The 19,622-nt window shown below is 46.2% G+C and overlaps 1 protein-coding gene across 1 annotated transcript; it reads left to right on the forward strand.

Moving 5' to 3' along the window:
- The first annotated feature begins 10,806 nt into the window (after window positions 1-10,806).
- Window positions 10,807-18,250, forward strand: TMEM167B (transmembrane protein 167B). The gene is made up of 3 exons (XM_038749641.1): window positions 10,807-10,829; window positions 14,683-14,814; window positions 15,834-18,250. Exons 1-3 carry the CDS (start codon window positions 10,820-10,822, stop codon window positions 15,914-15,916), a joined length of 225 nt encoding a protein of 74 aa, XP_038605569.1. The 5' UTR covers window positions 10,807-10,819; the 3' UTR covers window positions 15,917-18,250.
- The last annotated feature ends 1,372 nt before the right edge of the window (window positions 18,251-19,622 follow it).

Consider the following 19,622-nt stretch of genomic DNA (forward strand, 5'->3'; position numbering starts at 1 on the left):
ATTACTGTATTTATTTTACTTGTATATATTTAACTATTTTATTTTGTTAATATGTTTTGTTTTGTTGTCTGTCTCCCCCTTCTAGCCTGTGAGCCCACTGTTGGGTAGGGACCGTCTCTATATGTTGCCAACTTGTACTTCCCAAGCACTTAGTACAGTGCTCTGCACACAGTAAGTGCTCAATAAATACGACTGAATGAATGAATGAATTAGGACCTCGGTTCTAACCCCAGCTCAGCCACTTGTCTACTGTGTGACTCTGGACAAGTCATTTAACTTCTCTGTGCCTGTTACCTCATCTGTAAAGTGGGAATTAAGACTGTGAGTCCCACGTGAGACGTGGACTTCGTCTAACTTGATTCTATATGTTGCCAACTTGTACTTCTCAATAAATACGATTGAATGAATGAATGAATTGAGCGCTTACTGTGTGCAAAGCACTGTACTAAGCGCTTGGGAAGTACAAGTTGGCAACATATAGAGACAGCCCCTACCCAACAACGGGCTTACAGTCTATCTTGTATCTATCCTAGGATTTAGTACAGTGCCTTGCACGGATTCATTCATTTGCTTAACAAATACCATAAAAAATAAATGCTTTTGATGGAATGATAGATATGGACATAAGTGCTCTAGGTGTTTGTGAGCACCCCAAGTGTAGTTGGAGCAGAGTAGCTGAGGGAGTGGTGGGAGGGGATAGAACATGGGGAGAACAGAAATCCGTCAAGGAAGATCTCCTGGAGGAAGGGACAGGGCTAGAGAAATAGATTTCTGAGTCATCCTCCTAGAGATGGTAGCCAAAACCAGGTGAGTGGATGAGTTCCCCGGGACAGAGAGGGTAGAGGGAGGAGAACAAGCTCAGATCCAGATCCAAGGCACCCACTGTTGGGAGATGAAAGGTGGAAAAGAGACCAGCAAGAGAAACAGAGAATGAGCAGTCAGAGAGGTAGCAAGAGAACCAGAAAAGGACCCGATCAGCAAAACCAAGATCAGACGCACTCCAAGGGAAAGGAGGTGGAGTTTTCTAGTGGAAAGACATACTAGGGGTGAACTGACCGTCCAATTGACGGATGCAACTTCCAGGGGGAAGTGGGAGTTGAATAACGTTTTGGGGTGAAGCTCTGGGACTAAAAGAGAATGCGGAAAGAGCACAGGTCTGGGAGCCGGGAGGCCTGCTCTGTTCTGTGTGGCCGTGGGCAAGTCACTTCACTTTTTTATGGTATTTGTTAAGCATTTACTATGTGTCAAACACCATTCTAAACACAGGGTGGATAAAAGTTAATCAACTGAGGTTCTCTGAACCTCCATTGTTCATCAGTAAAACGAAGATCAAATACCATTCTCCCGCTCCCTTAGATAATAATAATAATGATGGCATTTGTTAAGCACTTACTATGTGCAAAGCACTGTTCTAAGCGCTGAGCACTGTTCTAAGCACTGAGCAATGTGAACCCCACATGGAATAGGGACTGTGTCTGCTCTGATTATCCTCTATCTATCCCAGAGCTTAGCACAGGGCTTGGGACATAGTAAGCACTTACCAAATACCACAATTGTTGTAAGTATTACTATGATTGCTATTATTATTAAAAAGGCAGGAGATGCCTTGCACAGAACCTTCCTTATCCCCATCTGTATCCTAGCCGTCAATCAATTGTATTTATTGAGCACTTGCTGTGTGCAGATCATTGTACCAAGCACTTGGGAGAGTACAATATAACAGAATTCCCTGTCCACAATGAGCTTACGGCCTAGAAGGGGAAAGAGAGATTAATTTAAATAATTAATATAAATAAATGACCAACTCCGCCCACAAGATCCCCCATGGGCCAGTGGGGAGCTCAGAATAAATGACAGGACAGGGAAACCCTCTTCATCCCCTGCCTGACTCCTCCCTGACTCCTGATTCTCAGCCACCAGGACCCCTGATTCTACTACTTTCTCCTCCTTGAAAACAGAAATCCCACTGAGGATTTATTCATTCATTCCTTTACGGCAGGCCCACTGGGTGCCGAGCACTCTATTAAGCCCTTGGGAAAGTACGATTTAACAATAAACGGGTACATTCCCTGCCCTCAACGAACTTATAGTCTAGAGGGAAAGACAGACTTTAATATAAATAAATAAATAAATATCAATAAATAAATGACGGATATAAGTGCCATGGGGCCGGGACGGTAGAGGAATAAAGATGGAAACCTCATCCAACGTAGCGTCCTGCGTCTCTGTGGTGGTGGGGCTGGGTCTTAAAAGGGGTACGAGTGGGTAGGCCCCGAGAGAATTCTCCCCCAGAGGGTGTGGTTCTTTATTTGGAGGAAGAACATTTGGTTAAAGTGGGGGTAAACAGGTTGAGCCCAGAGTTTCCTTCCTGCGGCTGTGGGTACACTTTCCAGGCCTTCGACCTGCCGCCCCGTGGCCTCTTGCTCAGCTCCTGCAGTGACAGTCTTCTCCTACCATGGAGGGACGGGAGGACTCTTGGAGACCAGTTCACTGAAGGGGAAATGGAGATGGAGAGATAAGTCTGCCAGGGGTCAGGAGAGGAGGACTCCAGGAGTCCCCCTCCCCTGGCTGTCACCCTCAAAGGGGAGGGTCTATATGGCCATCGGTAAAGATTTAGAAATGGAGCTGGACAACAACTAATCAATCAGTCAATCAGTGGTATTGTCAAGTGCTTACTGAGTGCCGCACACTGTACTAAACTCTTGGGAGAGCACCATACAACAAAGTTGGTGGACACAGCCCTGCCCACAAAGAGCTAGAGGACCACCATTCATTCATTCATTCATCCATTCAATTGTATTTATTGAGTGCTTACTGGGTGCTGAGCACTGTACTACGCACTTGGGAAGTACATTTGCCCTCTACACAACACAGATTGGAGCCGGAAAACAGCAGAGCAATAGAGCAAGATCTATCCAGGCAAGAATGGTTGCAATTACTACAGGGGACTGCATCGCAATTCATTCATTAAATGCTTACTGTTTGCAGAGCTCTGTGCTAAGAGCTTGGAAGAGTACACTATAGCAATAAACAGACACATTCCCTGCCCACAACGAACTTTCAGTCTAGAGGCATAGCTGGGCAGACAGCTTTTTAATCAGCTTATTAATTCCCTCCTGTCCCAGTTGGCGCCCCTGAATTAATTCATTTTTTTCTCCGCTCACTTTTTCAACCAGACATGACTCTCTTTGAGTACAGCCCACAGCCTGGACCTCTGCCAGTGGATCTTTCAGGCTGGGGGAGCCCTTCAAAGCCCTTCTGAAAACCTTCCTCCTCCAGGAGGCAACCCCCAATTATGCTCCACCTTCCCAAGTCAATCAATCAATCAATCAATCAATCATATTTATTGAGCGCTTACTGTGTGCAGAGCACTGTACTAAGCGCTTGGGAAGTACAAGTTGGCAACATATAGAGACAGTCCCTACCCAACAGTGGGCTCACAGTCTAAAAGGGGGAGACAGAGAACAAAATCAAACATACTAACAAAATAAAAGTCGAATCTTAGCTGTTTTTAGCAGCAAAGTTCATCCCTTACCCTTAGTAAAGTATCATTATTATGATTATATTTGTTTAGCACTTACTATGCATCAAGCACTGTTCTAAATGCTGGGGTTGATTTTAAGATCAGACACAGTCCCCATCCTACATGGGGTTTACAGTCTAAGTAAGAGGGAGAATAGGTATTTAATCCCCATTATACAGCTGAAGAAACTGATGCACAGAGAGGTTAAATGACTTTCCCAAGGTCACACAGCAAGCAATTAGCAGAGCTGGAATTTGAACCCAGACCCTCCGACTCCCAGGCCTGTGTTCCTTCCACTAAACCATGTTGCTAACACTAAAGAGTTGTCACGTAAATCACAAATACTTCAGTTTGTCTTTACTTATTTACCCATTTCTTTCCCCTCCTGACTATGATCCGCAATTAGAAGCAGCGTGGCTCAGTGGAAAGAGCCCGGGCTTTGGAGTCAGAGGTCATGGGTTCAAATCCCGGCTGCACCACTTGTCAGCTGTGTGACTTTGGGCAAGTCACTTCACTTCTCTGTGCCTCAGTTACCTCATCTGTAAAATGGGGATGAAGACTGTGAGCCCCCCGTGGGACCACCTGATCACCTTGTAACCTCCCCAGCACTTAGAACAGTGCTTTGCACATAGTAAGCACTTAACAAATACCATCATTATTATTATTAATTAACATTGTTCTTCACCCTGTTTTTACTCTTTGTAAAGAAGCTGTGTCTCCCTCAGCTCTTTCATTAGATTGTAAACTTCTTGAGGCCAGAAACTGTATCTCTTACAGTGAATCTACTCTCCAAGCTCTTAAGACAGTGCTCTGCACACAGTAGATGATCAAGGAGTATTATTAATTGATTGGGAAGGCATCAGGAAGTAGAAAGGGAAAGGATAAAGAGAGGAAAACCTCCAAAAAATGAACAAGAAAATATTTTATTTTCAGGACAGTGCCAACGTTAGGTGCTTTCTGTCTTTGGTTGCTTGATCCCTGGATGACGTTCTCCTCCCTAATAATTCTCTGGGGAAGTCAGTTACCCAGGCTACTTACGGCAGAAATCACTACAACAAAGCTGCTGATGCTGACAGCATTCTGGAAACTTGCACGCGAGGTGGTCCTGAGAGCCACTGCAGTATCAACTTTCAATTTGATCTCTGGCGAAGCCACATTGAAAGACCACCTCCCCGTGTACGTTGCTAGACTGGTTTTCCATTTCCTTGTCCATCAGTGCATCGTCAGTCAGCGGGCTTCCCAGGTAGCAGTATTCAGTGATTGTTTTCTGTCCTAGGTTGTCGATTCTGGGTGTCCTCAGCCGTCCCGCCACAGCTAAGAAACTCTCTGCCTGACCCTGACATGGTCTTAGCCCCTCTTCAGAGCTAAAAGAAAATTCTGGCATTTACATGTTCCCTGCCCATAACAAACTTTCAGTCCAGAGGGGGAGACAGACATTAATATGAATGAATACAAAATTTATAATACATAAGGCATTGTGGCAGGGAATGTTCATTGTTGCATCATACTCTCCCAAGCACAGTGGTGTGTACACAGTAAGCACTCAATAAATACAATTGAAGAAATACCATTGAATGAATAACTTAAAGAGAGTTAATGTGTTTCTTCAGAGAGTTTCGAAGAATGTGTAAAAGCTGGGGTTGGGGGAAGGATTGAGGGCCTTCCAGGCCAGTAAGATGGCACATTTTGAACAAATCTTTACACTCCACAAAACCTTCCAAAGTTTGTCCTTTCCTTTCATCATTAAGGAAAAGCTCCCGATCATTGGCTTTAAGACACTGTCAGCTCTCTGCACCTACTTATTCTCCCTCCTCTCCCACTACACCCCAGCTCACACACTTTGAAATTCTCAAATCGATCTACTCACTGCCTGAGACCTCTTGCTCACATCCTCCCTCCTGCCTGGATGTTTGTCCATTCCTCTCAGCATTAAGGAAAAACTCCTGATCATTGGCTTTAAGACACTGTCAGCTCTCTCCACCTACTTATTCTCTCTCCTCTCCCACTACACCCCAGCTCACACATTTTGAAATTCTCAAATCGATCTACGCACAGCCTGAGACCTCTCGCTCACATCCTCCCTCCTGCCTGGAAGTCCCTCCCTTTCACATCAGGCAGACCGTTGCTCTCCCCATCTTCAATGCCCTTCTGAATTCACCTCTTCCTGGGCTTTTCTGGATTAATTTCTCATCTCTCTGCTCTGTTTTTTCCCCTACTGCCATTACAACACTTCCACATCACCCAACCACTTGGACACTTAGCTTCCCTTCTCCCCAACCAGGAACAGCATTGCCTAGTTCATTCGTTCATTCAATCGTATCTATTCAATCAATCAATCAATCAATCAATCGTATTTATTGAGCGCTTACTATGTGCAGAGCACTGTACTAAGCGCTTGGGAAGTACAAATTGGCATCACATAGAGACAGTCCCTACCTAACAGTGGGCTCACAGTCTAAAAGGGGGAGACAGAGAACAGAACCAAACATACCAACAAAATAAAATAAATAGGATAGAAATGTACAAGTAAAATAAAGAAATACATAAATAAACAGAGTAATAAATATGTACAACCATATATACATATATACAGGTGCTGTGGGGAAGGGAAGGAGGTAAGATGGGGGGATGGAGAGGGGGACGAGGGGGAGAGGAGGGAAGGGGCTCAGTCTGGGAAGGCCTCCTGGAGGAGGTGAGCTCTCAGCAGGGCCTTGAAGGGAGGAAGAGAGCTAGCTTGGTGGAGGGGCAGAGGGAGGGCATTCCAGGCCCGGAATTCATTCATTCATTCATTATTCATTCATTATTCATTCATTCAATCGTATTTATTGAGCGCTTACTGTGTGCAGAGCACTGTACTAAGCACTTGGGAAGTACAAGTTGGCAACATATAGAGACAGTCCCTACCCAACAACAGGATCAAAGTCTAGAAGGGGGAGACAGACAGCAAAACAAAACATGTAGACAGGTGTATACACACAATATGAATATATGTAATAATAATAGTGATAATAGCTATAATAACAATAATAGTAATAGTAATATGTATTAAGCACTTAATATCCAGACATATACACTCATATTGTCTAATATTAGAATGAATATTTTATAAGAATGTAAATTTCTATATTGATATTTATATATATGTATACACACACATATATATAAGGAGCTTGGCTTAGTGGAAAGAGCACAGGCTTGGGAGTCAGAGGTCAAGGCTTCTAATCCCAGCTCTGCCACATCTCTGCTGTACAGGCAGGTCACTTAACTTCTCTGTGCCTCAGTTCCCTCATCTGTAAAATGGGGATTAAGACTGTGAGCCTTTCACATACAACAGTCTACTTTCAAAGTCCTCCTAAAATCACATGTATTGAGCACTTACTCTGTGCAAAGCACTGTATTAAGCGCTTGGGAGAGTACAATAGAACAACAAACAGGCACATTCCTGCCAACGAGCTCACAGTCTAAAGGGGGAGTGGGTAGAGTATGGGCCTGGGAGTGAGAGGATGTGGGTTCTAATTCTGGCTCTCCCACATGTCTTCTGTGTGATCTTGGGTAAGTCATTTCATTTATCGAGCCTCACTTCCCTCATCTGAACAATGGAGATTAAGACCGTGGGACAGCGACTGTGGATTGTATCTACCCCAGTGCTTAGAACAGGGCTTGGCCCATAGTAAGTGCTCAACAAATACTACTATGCATGTATCTTTAAACTCCATTGCTTCCCCCTACCTGTAATTTATTTTACTGTCTGTCTCCCCAGCTAGGATCAAGAGCTCCTTGAAGTTAGGGATTATGGCTCTTAACTCTATTGTAGTCTCCCAAGCACTTAGTACAGTGCTCTGCATAGAGTAAGTGCTCAATAAACACTATTGATTGATGACAGGAGAAATTCATTCATTCATTCATTCAATCGTATTTATTGAGCTCTTACTGTGTGCAGAGCACTGTACTAAGCACTTGGGAAGTACAAGTTGGCAACATATAGAGACGGTCCCTACCCAACAGTGGGCTCACAGTCTAGAAGGGGGAGACAGAGAACAAAACAAAACATATTAACAAAATAAAATAAACAGAATATGTACAAGTGAAAAATAGAGTAATAAATACGTACAAACATATATACATATATAGAGGTATATACAGAAATAGGTTGGAAGGTAAGTCAAGCACAGAGGGCAAAACCAAATGAGGCTGTCAGTCACCAGACTGTACTGAGCACTTGAACTGGGTACTTTTGGACGCTTTAGGGAGGTCACGGTCATCCTCTAGACTGTAAGCTCATTGTTGGTAGGGAATGTGTCTGTTTATTGTTGTACTGTATTCTCACAAGCGCTTAGTACAGTGCTCTGCACACAGTAAGCGCTCAATAAATGTTTGAAAGAATGAATCATGTTGTATTGCCAATTTAGTAGGCGAGTCAGATCAGACCCTCAGTGTGGCTCTGTGGAAAGAGTCCAGGCTTTGGAGTCAATCAATCAATCAATCAATCAATCATATTTATTGAGTGCTTATTGTGTGCACAGCACTATACTAAGCGCTTGGGAAGTACAAGTTGGCAACAAATAGAGATGGTCCCTACCCAAAAGTGGGCTCACAGTCTAGAAGGGGGAGACAGAGAACAAAACAAATTAACAAAATAAATAGAATAAATCTGTACAAATAAAATAAATAAACGAATAGAGTAATAAATATGTACAAACATACGTACATATATACAGGTGCTGTGGGGAGGGGAAGGAGGTAAGGTGGGGATGGGGAGGGGGAGAGGAAGGAGGGGGCTCAGTCTCACAGTGTAGAAGGGGGAAACAGAACAAAACGAAACATATTAACAAAATAAAATAAATAGAATAAATATGTACAAATAAAATAAATGGAGTAATAAATACGTACAAACATACGTACATATATGCAGGTTCTGTGGGGAGGGGAAGGAGGTAAGGTGGGGAGGATGGAGGGGGGTGGAGGGGGAAAGGAAGGAGGGGGCTCAGTCTCACAGTCTAGAAGGGGGAGACAGGACAAAATGAAACATATTAACAAAATAAAATAAGTAGAATAAATATGTACAAATAAAATAAATAGAGTAATAAATACGTACAAACGTATAGACATATATGCAGGTGCTGTGGGGAGGGGGAGGAGGTAAGACGAGGGGGATGGAGAGGGAGAAGAGGGGGAGAGGAAGGAGGGGGCTCAGTCTCACAGTGTAAAAGGGGGAGACAGAACAAAACGAAACATGTTAACAAAATAAAATAGAATAAACATCTACAAATGAAATAGAGTAATAAATACGTACAAACGTATGTACATATATACAGGTGCTGTGGGGAGGGGAAGGAGGTAAGGCGGGGGCAGAGGAGGAGGAGAGGGAGAGGAATGAGGGGGCTCAGTCTCACAGTGTAGAAGGGGGAGACAGAGAACAAAACGAAACATGTTAACAAAATAGAACAAATAGAATAAATATGTACAAATAAAATAAATAGAGTAATAAATACGTACAAACATATGTACATATATGCAGGTGCTGTGGGGAGGGGGAGAAGAAGGAGGGGGCTCAGTCTCACAGTGTAGAAGGGGGAGACAGAGAACAAAACGAAACATGTTAACAAAATAGAATAAATATGTACAAATAAAATAAATAGAGGAATAAATACGTACAAACATATGTGCATATATACAGGTGCTGTGGGGAGGGGAAGGAGCGGGAGAGGAAGGAGGGGGAGAGGAAGGAGGGCTCAGTCTCACAGTGTAGAAGGGGGAGACAGAGAACAAAACGAAACATTAACAAAATAAAATAAATAGAATAAATATGTACAAATAAAATAAATAGAGTAATAAATACGTACAAACATATGTACATATAATACAGGTGCTGTGGTGAGGGGAAGGAGGGGGAGAGGAAGGAGGGGGCTCAGTCTCAGTGTAGAAGGGGGAGACAAAGAACAAAACGAAACATTAACAAAATAAAATAAATAGAATAAATATGTACAAATAAAATAGAGTAATAAATACGTACAAACATGTGTACATATATACAGGTGCTGTGGGAAGGGGAAGGAGGGGGAGAGGAAGGAGGGGGCTCAGTCTTACAGTGTAAAAGGGGGAGACAGAACAAAATGAAACGTGTTAACAAAATAAAATAAATAGAATAAATATGTACAAATAAAATAGAGTAATAAATACGTACAAACATATGTACATATACACAGGTGCTGTGGGGAGGGGGAGGGGGGAGAGGAAGGAGGGGGCTCAGTGTCACAGTGTAAAAGGGGGAGACAGAACAAAATGAAACGTTAACAAAATAAAATAAATAGAATAAATATGTACAAATAAAATAGAGTAATAAATACGTACAAACATATGTACATATAATACAGGTGCTGTGGGGAGGGGAAGGAGGGGGAGAGGAAGGAGGGGGCTCAGTGTCACAGTGTAAAAGGGGGAGACAGAACAAAATGAAACATGCTAACAAAATAAAATAAATAGAATAAATATGTACAAATAAAATAGAGTAATAAATACGTACAAACATATGTACATATAATACAGGTGCTGTGGGGAGGGGAAGGAGGGGGAGAGGAAGGAGGGGGCTCAGTCTCACAGTGTAGAAGGGGGAGACAGAGGACAAAACGAAACATATTAACAAAATAAAAAAAATAGAATAAATATGTACAAATAAAATAGAGTAATAAATACGTACAAACATATGTACATATAATACAGGTGCTGTGGGGAGGGGGAGGAAGTGGAGAGGAAGGAGGGGGCTCAGTCTCACAGTGTAAAAGGGGGAGACAGAACAAAATGAAACATGTTAAAATAAAATAAATAGAATAAATATGTACAAATAAAGTGAGTGAATGAATGAATGAATGAATGAATGAATGAATGAATATAGTGGGTTGCCCAAGTCACTTGGGTGTCAGAGGCGGGATTCCAATATGACTGAATGAATGAATGATTAGCAGGCGCGAGCCGCCCACGTGGGCCCCGACTACGACGACGAGGTGGTGGTGGCGGCCCGCTCTGCGCAGGCGCGGTGCGGCGCGCGCCGTTGCCGTGGCTACAGGGGCGCGCTCCCGCTCGGCCCTCAGCTGATCAGGCCTGGGCGCGCTCGGCCGTCGGCTGCCTGTCCCGGCGGCCGCGCCTGCGCGCTCCGCGTCGCCCGGCCCCGACGGGGAAGTGTCAAGCGGGGACGAGCGCCCGCTGCCCCCCCCGAGCGCGCCCCCGTGCCCAGCGTGCGCGCCCCCGTGCCCAGCGTGCGCGTCCCCGCTGCCGGGAGCCGCCGCCGCCGCCGCCGCCATGACCAACGGTGAGAGACGAGGGGGGAAGGGAGGGAGGGAGGGAGGGACCCCGCTGACGTGGCCACTTCCTGCACCCCCGGTAATAATAAGAATAATAATAATAGTAATAATAATAATAATGTTGGTATTTCTTAAGCGCTTACTATGTGCAAAGCACTGTTCTAAGCGCTGGGGAGGTTACAAGCTGAGCAGGTTGTCCCACCGGGAGGCCTCACAGTCTTCATCCCCATTTCACAGATGAGGGAACTGAGGCCCAGAGAATAATAATAATAATGGTGTTTGTTAAGCGCTTATTATGCGCAAAGCACTGTTCTAAGCGCTGGGGAGGTTACAAGGTGAGCGGGTGGTCCCACGAGGGGGGCCTCACAGTTTTCATCCCCATTTCACAGATAAGGGAACTGAGGCCCAAAGAATAATAGTAATAATGGTGCTTGTTAAGTGCTTATTATGTGCAAAGCACTGTTCTAAGCGCTGGGGAGGTTACAAGCTGAGCAGGTTGTCCCACCGGGGGGCCTCACAGTCTTCATCCCCATTTCGCAGATGAGGGAACTGAGGCCCAGAGAATAATAATAATAATGGTGTTTGTTAAGCGCTTATTATGCGCAAAGCACTGTTCTAAGCGCTGGGGAGGTTACAAGCTGAGCAGGTTGTCCCACGCGGGGGGCTCACAGTTTTCATCCCCATTTCACAGATGAGGGAACTGAGGCCCAGAGAATAATAATGTTGGTATTTGTTAAGCGCTTACTATGCGCAAAACACTGTTCTAAGCGCTGGGGAGGTTACAAGGTGATCAGGTTGTCCCACCGGGGGCCTCACAGTCTTCATCCCCATTTGACAGATGAGGGAACTGAGGCCCAGAGAAGAATAATAATGGTATTTGTTAAGCGCTTACTATGTGCAAAGCACTGTTCTAAGCGCTGGGGAGGTTACAAGGTGAGCGGGTTGTCCCACCGGGGGGCCTCACAGTCTTCATCCCCATTTCACAGGTGAGGGAACTGAGGCCCAGAGAATAATAATAATGGTATTTGTTAAGCGCTTACTATGCGCGAAGCACTGTTCTAAGCTCTGGGGAGGTTACAAGGTGAGCGGGTTGTCTCACGGGGGGCTCACAGTCTTCATCCCCATTTGACAGATGAGGGAACTGAGGCCCAGAGAAGAATAATAATGGTATTTGTTAAGTGCTTACTATGCGCAAAGCACTGTTCTAAGCGCTGGGGAGGTTACAAGGTGAGCGGGTTGTCCCACCGTGGGGCCTCACAGTCTTCATCCCCATTTTACAGATGAGGGAACTGAGGCCCAGAGAATAATAATAATGGTATTTGTTAAGTGCTTACTCTGCGCTAAGCGCTGGGGAGGTTACAAGGTGAGTGGGTTGTCCTACGGGGGCTCACAGTCTTCATCCCCATTTTACAGATGAGGGAACTGAGGTACAGAGAAGTGAAGTGACCCACCCAAAGCCGCACAGCTGACAGTTCATTCATTCATTCACTCATTCAATCGTATTTATTGAGCGCTTACTGTGTGTGGAGCACTGGACTAAGCGCTTGGGAAGTACAAGTTGGCAACATATGGAGACGGTCCCTACCCAACAACGGGCTCGCATTCATTCATTCAATCGTATTTATTGAGCACTTACTGGGTGCAGAGCACTGTACTAAGCGCTTGGGAAGTACAAGTTGGCAACACATGGAGACGGTCCCTACCCAACAGTGGGCTCACAGTCTAGAAGACTCATTCATTCATTCAGTCGTATTTGTTGAGCGCTTACTGTGTGCGGAGCACTGGACTAAGCGCTTGGGAAGTCCAGGTTGGCAACATAGAGAGACGGTCCCTACCCAGCAGCGGGCTCACAGTCTAGAAGACTCATTCATTAATTCAGTTGTATTTATTGAGCGCTTACTGTGTGCGGAGCACTGGACTAAGCTCTTGGGAAGTCCAAGTTGGCAACATCTAGAGACGGTCCCTACCCAACAGCGGGCTCACAGTCTAGAAGGGGGAGACAGAGAACAAATCAAAACGTATTAACAAAATAAAATAAGCAGAATAAATATGTACAAATAAAGTAAATAGATAGAGTAATCAAATACGTACAAACATATATACAGGTGCTGTGGGGAGGGGAAGGAGGTAAGGCGGGGGGGATGGGGTCCTCCCTTCCCCCACCGAGCCCCCCGGTCCCTCCTCCCCCACCTAGGACCCCCAGTCTCCCCTCCCCCACCGAGCCCCCCCAGGACCCGCCCGTCATCATCATCATCGTCAATCATATTTATTGAGCGCTTACTGTGTGCAGAGCACTGTACTAAGCGCTTGGGAAGTACACGTTGGCAACATATAGAGACAGTCCCTACCCAACAGGGGGTTCACAGTCTAAAAGGGGGAGACAGAGAACAAAACCAAACATACTAACAAAATAAAATAAATAGAATAGATATGTACAAGTAAAATAAATAAATAAATAGAGTAATAAATATGTACAAACGTATATACATATATACAGGTGCTGTGGGGAAGGGAAGGAGGTAAGATGGGGGGGATGGAGAGGGAGACCGCCTCCGCCCCCTCCACCGGCCCAGCCCTTGGAATAACAACGATGGTATTTATCGCTCATCCGTTCCATCGTATTTACTGAGCGCTGACTGGAAAGGCAGGCCCCCTCCCTTTATAACAATAATAATGCTATTTGTTAAACGCTGATTGAGCCACGCACTGTACTAACTGTCGGGAGAGGTACTAGATAATCAGATCCCACGTTGGACTCCCAACCTAAGTAAGGTGGGGGGAACATCCCCATTGTGCTCAAGGGGGCCTTGAGAGCTTAAGGCCCTGCTGAGAGCTCACCTCCTCCAGGAGGCCTTCCCAGACTGAGCCCCCTCCTTCCTTTCCCACTCCTCCCCCTCTCCATCCCCCCCATCTTACCTCCTTCCCTTCCCCTCAGCACCTGTATATATGTATATATATTTGTACATATTTATTACTCTATTTATTTATTTATTTATTTTACTTGTACATATCTATCCTATTTATTTTATTTTGTTAGTATGTTTGGTTTTGTTCTCTGTCTCCCCCTTTTAGACTGTGAGCCCACTGTTGGGTAGGGACTGTCTCTATATGTTGCCAATTTGTACTTCCCAAGCGCTTAGTACAGTGCTCTGCACATAGCAAGCGCTCAATAAATACGATTGATTGTGCTCAAGGGGGAACTGAGGCACAGAGTAGTTCGGTGAGTTGTTTAAGGTCACACAGCAGGTGAGTGGTGGATCTGGGATTAGAACCCGGGTCCTCTGACTCCCAGGCCTGTCAGCTTTCCACTGGGCCACGCTGCTTCCCTGATAGATAATCATTCTCCCCGCTTTCAAAGTCTTATTAAAATCACAGCTCCAAGAGGCCTTCCTCGACTAAACGCTCATCTCCCTTTTGCGTCAACTGTGCACTTAGATCTGTACCTTTTAAGCATTTTTCTACTCAGCCCACCCTCAGCCTCGTGGCACTTAGGTACATATCCATAATCTCCTTGAATGTCTGTCTCCCCTTCTATTCTGAAAACTCTTTGCGGGCTGGAAACATGTCTACCAACATTGTAATATTGTACTCTCCCAAGTGCTCACTACACTGTGCTCTGCACACAGTAGATAATAAGTAACACTGATCGATCGAAAGGGTCCCTAGGTCCACAGCATGAGCCCAGAGGATCTAGGAAGATCCTCCCGTTCACATTCCCGTTGCCAGGCCTTGGCATTGCCCACGAACCCCCTGCTGCTTCTCCCCGTCCCAGAGAGAGCAGCGTCACCAATCGTAGGCCGAACCAGAGGATTGATTTTTCTGCCAGCCAAAATTTTGCTGCTTCTCTGCTCCCCGCTGCAGTGTATTCCCTGGATGGTATCCTGGTGTTTGGGCTACTCTTCGTTTGCACCTGCGCCTACTTCAAGAAGGTGCCCCGTCTGAAAACATGGCTGCTGTCCGAGAAGAAGGGAGTCTGGGGCGTGTTTTACAAAGGTGAGGGCATGCCGGCGCAGTGGCAGGCAGGGAAGCTTTCCTTTGCACAGATGAAGGGCCTGCCTTTAGTGAAAACTCAGACATTCCGAGTCATTTCTTGGTGAGTGGAGGGTGTAGAGGTCCCCAGATAAGAGGGGTGATTTTGCTAAGGATGAGCAAAATGACATTCACCTCAGCACCTACGGTTTTTTGGGAAGATGTTTTATAAATAAAAGAATGGAGTGGAAAAGGGTGTGGGCTTGCAGGGAAGGTAAATTATGGGAGGAGTGGGTGGATTGTCAAAACCTGTTCTTAACCTTGTTTAATATAAAAGTTAATAAGCATCTTCCAAGCCGGGCCAGCTGGTGGAAGGTATATTGGGTCCCAGCAAGTTGATGAGATAGATGGCTTTCTTTGGTTATTCATTCAATCGTATTTATTGAGCACTTACTGTGTGCAGAGCACTGTACTAAGCGCTTGGGAAGTACAAGTTGGCAACATATAGACGGTCCCTACCCAACAGCGGGCTCACAGTCTAGAAGACTGGTTATCAGTTATTACCATTATTATTATTCTTATTATTAGTTTGGTATTTGTTAAGGGCTTCCTATGTGCCAAGCATTGCACCTAAGTGGGAAGAGGAACAGGTATTGAATCCCCCAATTTACAGATGAGAAAACTGAGGCCCAGTGAAATGACTTGCCCAAGGTCACACCACAGGCAAGTGGTGCATTCAGGCTTAGAACCCAGATCTTGTGGTTCCCAGGCCTGAGTGTTTTCCAGTAGGCCACACTGCTTCTCCCCCCAGCCCCGATAGTTGCCATTTTTGCCGACAGATTACCCTAAGGAAAGTCTCCCAGTCTGGTGTCTTTGGACTCATTTGGGTTTGCTGACCAGAGGCCAAAAGCTTGGGAGTTCCATTCCTGGCTTCCTGGGACCTCAGACAAGCCTCTGAACCTCGGATCTTTTGCATGGAGCCGGGGGGTAAGAAATGCTTTGAAACATCGTGTGACGATTATTCTCCGCTTCTGCCTCGCCAGCTGCTGTGATCGGAACCAGGCTGCACGCAGCCGTGGCCGCCTCCTGCGTCGTCATGGCTTTCTACGTCCTCTTTATAAAATGAGTCCCAAGGCCTCCGACTCATCAGTCCACCAGGGAGAAACTGCTGGCGACGGAGCTCGGGGCGGGCGGCCCAGGGAGGCCCGTGTCCCTCGTAGGAGAGCTGGACGGAGACCAGCCGAGACCCCGGGATGACCCCCGAGGACCCCTGCCAAACCCGAGAGAAAATTCAGTGGGCGCCGTCGTCCCAGCTGCACGGGAAACCGCGCCCTTTGACGTCTCGTTCCCACGGCCTTCTCTGACCCGTTTATAAATTAACCATCTGCAAAGAGTGTCCCGTGTCCAGGTATATAGCACGCCCCTTGGCCATCTCATTACTTGAGAATACCTGCCCCTTACTTTGTCCCTCAGCTGATCACCCACGCCCCCCAGGAAAATGAACCAGGCCAAGAAGGGAGGAATTAGGCCGTGTCCAGAGTGCTTTCCCTATCTGCTTTTTCCCGTATAATTTGGATTATCACTGGGGCAAGGCAGGGGGAAGAGGAAAGTCAAAAAATCATTAAGCTTTGGAAAGTCGCCTTTTCTCTACCTTTTGGGAATCCCTCCCTTCTCCCCCATCCCCAACTATTTTCATCCCTCTTCGTCTCCAAACCTCAAGTGAGCAGACAAAACAGCTAAATGATGATCGCTTAGTCATTTTACCACAGGAGTTCTCATCCAGAAAACAGACCTGGAGAACAAAGGATCTTTGTTCTTGCGCATCCAAAAGAGGAGGAAGCATGAAGACCCGGGCCAGATCAAATTGGCAAGGGGAAAGCTCACGACCCGACCCGTGGCTGTTTCTCTGGTGCCCCGACATGTTTTCCAAGGTGTCCTGAATCGAAGCAGCCCGGTTCTTTGGGTAGAAGAGAAGGGTTTCCAATTTAATTGAGACTGGGGGAAGAGAAAGCATTAGCAAAACTTGTCTTGCTTTTAAGATGCCAACTTGTCTCTTAGAAAAAATGGCTGCTAGCACTCTGAGGCAATTGCTTCCATACCATGACTAGGTGGGCCATCTTTCCTGGTCCTCTCACTCATCTCTTGAGCGATCCCCAGCGAGTTGCACTTTACCTGGGGAGAATGATGCCTTTGCACTTCATCTCCTCACACGCATCTGCTCATTTTGGTTGCTCCGCAGCATGCCTGAACAGGAGACAGGAGTCAGATGGGGAGGAGAGTTTGGGGGGATGTTTTTTCTTTCCTCGCCCCGGTGGTGTAGAATGTCAGAGGTGGGAGAGGACTACCGCCGGAGCAAAGCGGTCTGGCAGATTTACTCTCCCCTTCCTCTCAGCCAAAAGCGGTAAACAACTCACAGGTTGAGGTATCAGCATTCCTCTTTCCACTGAGGTCTGCCAAAAGATCGCATGTCAGTGAGCTCAGCACTTCCAGAATGAAGTAGATTCCATTTAAAAGAGGATCCAGCTCGGCGGAAGGTGGTATTTTGACAGGTTCCCCACCTAGGGCAAAGGGGAATGGATCCCAGAATCCTCCCAGAAAGGGGATTGATCATACATCTGCCCTCCCCTACCTCCCTTGTGGCCCTGCACTGGATTCCCTAGAGGGTAGTGGAATGTTAGCCAACACTAAAGGTGTACTTGTCTCAGAGCGGTAGCTAAGCTTCCTGGAGAATATGTCCAAGGGTGGAATTTCACTGGAAGATTCTGCCGCCTTCAGCTCTTGAACTAGAAAGAAGTCTTCAACTCAAGATCTCCTTCACAGGGAAGACGGTCAAGATGCACCTCGTGGGTGTGAGTTTGGGAACCTGTTGGCCGAGGGGGGAGTTTCTCCCAGAGACCCCAGGTTCAGCACGTTTTGCACATGTTCCGTTTTGAAGCTTTAATGTGTAGTGTTTTCTGAATGGGCGAACACTCTGAACTTTGCACCCTGAGCGGTTTCCAACTTTTGCGTTAGTTCCATTTCCCAGTCTAGTGTCTCCAAACCAAACTTTCCGGCGCCACTGGTCCGTCTGCCGCCCCCAAGCCCTTGACTGATTGGATCCTGAGGCAGCGGGGGGGTCTTACCAAAACGTGCCCAAAAGCATAGTGTGAGAGCTGCCTCACACCGAGAAGCAAACTTGTCTCCTTCTCTCCCAGCCGTAAGGAGCCAAGATTGCTTTTCAACTGTGGACGTCAGCACGAGTTAACATGTCCTCTACCTGACAGGGATTGAGTGGAGCTACCCAGAGTTCATCCCTCGTGGGACTTGATGGGGGTCAAAATTGGCTTTTGTGGTGCTAAGATGAAAAGAGGGAAAGCTTGCCAGGGTGGAGGAGGCCCTTAGTTACTTTTATAGCTGAAATAAAAACTTTTGTACGCTCAATGGTCTGTGCAAATCCTTGGAAATAAAATGTCTTTCCCTACAACTTTCCTCCTTTATTGTTCGGGGCTCACTGGGCTCTGAACAGGCTTCTAGTCTCACCAGTGACTGCTTCGAGAGCACTGAGCACAAGCGCTTAGTACAGTGTTCAGAAAATATGGCAACCAGTCAACCGTATTAACCGAACGCTGTACTAAGCGCTTGGGAGGGTACAACGCAGTAATATAACAGGCACGGTCCCCACCCACAAGGAGTTTACAATCTAGAGGGCAGTTCTGACATGAGCCAAGTCTCAGGAAATGGCCAGTGCTCTGGGCTTCACAGGGTGAAATAGGGGCTTAACCTATGTCCCTTCTGGAGAAATGCTGGATTTTTTTTTTAATGGTATTTGTTAAGCACTTACTATGTAAGTGACAGGCACTGTATTCATTCATTCAATTGTATTTATTGAGCGCTTACTGCGTGCAGAGCACTGTACTAAGCACTTGGGAAGTACAGGTTGGCAACATATAGAGACGGTCCCTACCCAACAGTGGGCTCATAGTCTGGAAGAGCTATTAAGAGCTTAGTACAGTGCCTGGCACGTAGTCAGGCACTTAAATAACAATGAAAAATAAAATAAAATAAACAAACAAACCCAAGACTGGATTATCAAAAACCTCCAGCAGGAATAATGGACCTTACTGGGGGCAGGAGATGAGGAGGGGGTGTCAAATGATTCATGGAAAGGAGAGAGAAAGGAGATTGGGAGTTGGAAGAGGGGGGAAATGGGACTTCTCACTGAACTAAGGTCTAGGGCAGCTGAAAGTTAATCGGGTTAGACACAGTCCTCCCACGTGAGGCTCCCAGGCTTAATTCCCATTCTACAGGTGAGGTAACTGAGGCACAGAGAATTTAGATGACTGTCAAGGTCACACAGCAGACAAGTGACAACTCAGCAGAAATTCATTTCCGTCTTTCACTGGCATCAGGCCTAGCACATAGTAAGCGCTTAACAAATACCACTGTTATTATTAAGAGGCATATGATTTCCATTGGATTGCAGCGTGGCTCAGTGGAAAGAGCATGGGCTTTTGAGTCAGGTCATGGGTTCGAATCCCACTCCACCACATGTCTGCTGTGTGACCTTGGGCAAGTCACTTCTCGGACACTCAGTGACATCTGTAAAATGGGGATGAAGACTGGGAGCCCCCTGTGGGACAACCTGATCACCTTGTATCCCCCCCAGCGCTTAGAACAGTGCTTGGCACATAGCACTTAACAAATGCCATCATTTTACCAGCACCTAGAACAGTGCTTTGCACATAGTAAGCGCTTAATAAATGCCATCATTATTATTATTATCTGTCTTACCTGTCTCACTGCTGACCCCTTGCCCGCTTCATCCCTTTGACCTGAAACGCCCCATCTCTCCC

The sequence above is a fragment of the Tachyglossus aculeatus genome, chromosome 7, assembly GCF_015852505.1.
Source record: "Tachyglossus aculeatus isolate mTacAcu1 chromosome 7, mTacAcu1.pri, whole genome shotgun sequence".
In the NCBI taxonomy this organism is placed as follows: Eukaryota; Metazoa; Chordata; class Mammalia; order Monotremata; family Tachyglossidae; genus Tachyglossus; species Tachyglossus aculeatus.

Excerpts from the sequence above, each read along its gene's own strand:
- TMEM167B (XM_038749641.1), top strand. Across the intron at positions 14,815-15,833 it reads CTGGGGCGTGTTTTACAAAG|CTGCTGTGATCGGAACCAGG; the intron begins GTGAGGGCATGC and ends CTGCCTCGCCAG.